This window comes from Terrapene carolina, unplaced genomic scaffold (assembly GCF_002925995.2).
Source record: "Terrapene carolina triunguis isolate 2854851 unplaced genomic scaffold, T_m_triunguis-2.0 Scaffold558, whole genome shotgun sequence".
Lineage (NCBI taxonomy): Eukaryota > Metazoa > Chordata > Testudines > Emydidae > Terrapene > Terrapene triunguis.
This window is the reverse complement of record NW_020664909.1, coordinates 6,493,805-6,497,809: the sequence shown is the minus strand read 5'-3', so window position 1 is coordinate 6,497,809 and position 4,005 is coordinate 6,493,805. Positions and strand designations below refer to the sequence as shown.

The window sequence follows — 4,005 nt, the reverse complement described above, 5'->3', positions numbered from 1 at the left end:
TGTGTGTGTGTGTGTGTGTGTGTGTGTGTGTGTGTGTGTGTGTGTGTAGATGTGGAGGGAAGACGCATCCAAAACAAATTGCTTTGTTTTGAAACTGCCTTTGCTATTAAATATGTTATTTAAATGTATTACATCAGTTACTTGAGTTTGTTACACATTAAGTGAAAGTGTTCTGTGATCTCTGTTGTGGAAGAGGCTATTGAACTGGTTTTTGTTCATGTTGCAGGCATCTTCCCTAGAAGTTCAAAAGTCCCAACTGGAAGGACGTTTGGAAGAAAAGGAAGCCATAGTAAAACTGCAGCAAGAAGAGCTGAGCAAACATTCTCATATGATAGCAATGATTCACAGTTTAAGTGGTGGTAAACTAAATGCAGAAACTGTGAACCTCAGTTTATAGGGCTCTGTAGTTATAAAGTTTGGTTTTGTGATATCTTGTACGTTTTTGTAAGTCTAAAGATTATACACCATCTTGCTCAAATGTCAGAGCCCATCTAAAATTGACACAAGCGTAAACCATTGTTAATTGAAGAATTGATTGTTTGTTTTTAAAAAACACTTTGGCTTGAAAAATCTGAGCCATATTACAGAAGGTAGGCTTGCTGCTGCTTTAATTGAGGTTTAATGGCCAAACTCCCAGTCACTGCAGTGGGAGCAGGATAAAAAGCCCTGGTCTTGTTAATGTGACTAACAATCCCTTGACACTGGAATAAAAAGGAGAAAGAGTCTTCTCTTCTTGCTACCCATCCTGTTACTGCCAGTGGGATATACTGAGCCTTTCATTATGGAAGGGTTAAGTTCCACTTCTGTAAGTAGACTCAAAATAAGGCGTATGGAATTATACAGATGTCGCATATAGAAATATTAATGCAATATTGATTCCAAATGTCTAAGGTACAAATTTAGAAATAAAATGGAGTCGATAATGTGGATTAAAAGGTAGTACTTGTTGCAAGAGACCTATTTTACAGCGAGAACTGTATTTGACATAGCTTTAGTTGAAATTACATTAAGTATTAAAATTGAACTAATAGTAGAAATGCCTCCACATATTTGTGAAAGGATATGAATTTGAAAAAAAATGCGTACTTGTCAAATTTCCAGAAAGTAGTGTCAATTAGAAAAGGTAGATTTATGGAATACTTTACATCTGTTTATGCATCTTCAAATATCTGTTAAACTCCATCAGTACATTACTCTTAAATTTTACAGCACTTTCTTCTGATTCTTAGAGGTCTGCAATTAATTTGTCAGTTTTACCTGGCACACACTAGCTTTTTCAGCATTGTCAACTGTGCATTGTATAAAGGATTTTATACTGTTTTAAGCTTACAGTATAACTACTTCTGCCATTTTCATGTGAAGAAAATTTTATATTTTTTACGCAGAAGACGTGTGCTTTTTTCGGGGTCATGGGAACATTATTTTCTTGTAATTTACTAAAATTGGATGTGACATGAATAACATGTCTACAACCTCAAATTTCAAGAATGGCTGTGTGCATTTTCGAAAAAACATTATAGCAGCATTTTGAATGATGTAATGTGTACCACAATTGTATTATTACTGCCATTATTTTACTATTTATTTTGCACTGACCAGACTTTAAGGTCTTGCCATAAGTGCAGATGCCTTAATTTTTTTCAATTGTATTGTGGGTCCATCTTTTTAAATCTGTGCAACTATAGAGTCTGAGCACAATCTTTTACATATTAGACACATTTGTAAACTCTAGCTGAATAGTGGCTATTTTAACTTGCTTATCAATTGTATATTTATTATGACTTGGTGTATCTTTTGGCTGTTGGACAGTTTATAGATATCGTTGGCCTCCATGATGGGAAGGGGAATAAAAAAAATTACTCCATATTTTGTTTGTGCTTCATATATACTATAATAGGAAGTATTGGGCAACTTTAATTATAGATACAACTACAAGTCAATCTATTCCAGTTTTGATGCATTTTCCAGACTTTGATAATGGGTGCTTTAGAAGGTAAAAATTCTATTACCAGCTCAGTTGCTTGTCAGTTTTTTAGATTTGTATGCATATATTATATTGAGGAAATAGACTGTTAGCTAAAATGTATAGTTTAGCGTAAGGGGTTAACAAGTCTGAGGAATGTCATAAAATCATTTTACAGGGACGAGTGTCTTTTTGAAAAATCTTTCTCATGGGTGAAAAGATAGTAAATGTTTTCACCAGGCAAAAACTCCTTTATGTATGGTAGTACTTAGTCAAAGTATCAAGCATTTTACTAATTCAACTGATAAATGTTGATATGGCATTTTTCTCCCCTTTTAAAAATAGGCATTCTGATCACTGAATTGAGACTATTCAATAAAAAAGTTTCATGGCCACAGCCAATTATAAATGAATGTTTGAGTTTAGTACACAGAATCCACAAAGATAAGTGCTCTATATAAATGTGTTTCTGTAGAAATGTACTACCCCAGTTTTGCTTTTCTAGCTGAGCCTTATTAATACTCTTAACAAATGAATACATGCACATGTGAAACCACTTTGACCAAACTTGTGTTTTGGTATTACTTGTAATTTGCATTCTCTAACCAGTAATACTGAATATTACCTAATGGAATTTACAAATAACTTAGGCATATTTTAAACAAAGCATTTTCTGCCAGTCATAATTAAATCCTGTTTTGGTGGGTGAGATTTGAGCTATTTATGGCCTCTTCTGGTTCCAGCATTAATTACTATATTATAATCAAGCATAGTTCCCCTTGACTTCAGTTGCAGGCATTGGAGCTTCTACAAATCAAAACCCAAGAGCCTCAAGTTGTTCATCCAGAAAATAATTAGTGACTCCAGGCAAAAAGTTTGGTTTAAGGCACTTGTCTAGCATTACATAGGAACTCTATGGCAGAAGCAGGGATAAAATCCATTTCTCTAAGGCAGCATTCAGATCCCTAAATGGAGACTTGCCTTTCTTTCTACAATCCCTTGCCTTATTTATTACACACTTTCAACTTCTGCAACAAACGAGGCAAGCGTCCTACAGACAACCGCCTCCTTCGCTACACAACCCTGCCTCAGAGTAGGACTATTATGTGCACTAAATGAGACAAGGGTCTTGTGTTTAAAAAAAAAAAAAAAAAAAAGTATGTGATCATGTAATTAAGACAATCATAATGCATACACACAAGGGGGAACTGAATTAAGTTTGCACAAGCAACCTTAATTCTGGCACTTCTTAACTTTTGAGTGGTTGGCCTTTCAATTTGAAGGTTTCAGAGTAGCAGCCGTGTTAGTCTGTATCCGCAAAAAGAACAGGAGTACTTGTGGCACCTTAGAGACTAACAAATTTATTAGAGTATAAGCTTTCGTGGGCTACAGCCCACTTCTTCGGATGCATATAGAATGGAACATATATTGAGGAGATATATATACACACATACAGAGAGCATGAACAGGTGGGAGTTGTCTTACCAACTCTGAGAGGCCAATTAAGTAAGAGGAAAAAAAACTTTTGAAGTGATAATCAAGATAGCCCAGTACAGACAGTTTGATAAGAAGTGTGAGAATACTTACAAGGGGAGATAGATTCAATGTTTGTAATGGCTCAGCCATTCCCAGTCCTTATTCAATCCTAAGTTGATTGTATCTAGTTTGCATATCGATTCCAGCTCAGCAGTCTCTCGTTGGAGTCTGTTTTTGAAGTTTTTCTGTTGTAAAATAGCCACCCGCAGGTCTGTCATTGAATGACCAGACAGGTTAAAGTGTTCTCCCACTAGTTTTTGAGTATTATGATTCCTGATGTCAGATTTGTGTCCATTAATTCTTTTGCGTAGAGACTGTCCGGTTTGGCCAATGTACATGGCAGAGGGGCACTGCTGGCACATGATGGCATATATCACATTGGTAGATGTGCAGGTGAACGAGCCCCTGATGGTATGGCTGATGTGATTAGGTCCTATGAGGATGTCACTTGAATAGATATGTGGACAGAGTTGGCCTCGGGCTTTGTTACAAGGATAGGTTCCTGG

General features: G+C 35.9%; 1 protein-coding gene across 2 annotated transcripts in view; it reads left to right on the top strand.

The window, feature by feature from the left end:
- Positions 1-1,858, top strand: part of CIP2A (cell proliferation regulating inhibitor of protein phosphatase 2A) — a 32,960-nt gene extending 31,102 nt beyond the window's left edge. For both annotated transcript variants that reach the window (XM_024200340.2, XM_024200341.1), the window contains one exon: positions 227-1,858. In XM_024200340.2, coding sequence (XP_024056108.1) covers positions 227-397 — 171 coding nt within the window. In that variant the 3' untranslated portion in view covers positions 398-1,858. The remainder of the gene's footprint in view (positions 1-226) is intronic.
- The last annotated feature ends 2,147 nt before the right edge of the window (positions 1,859-4,005 follow it).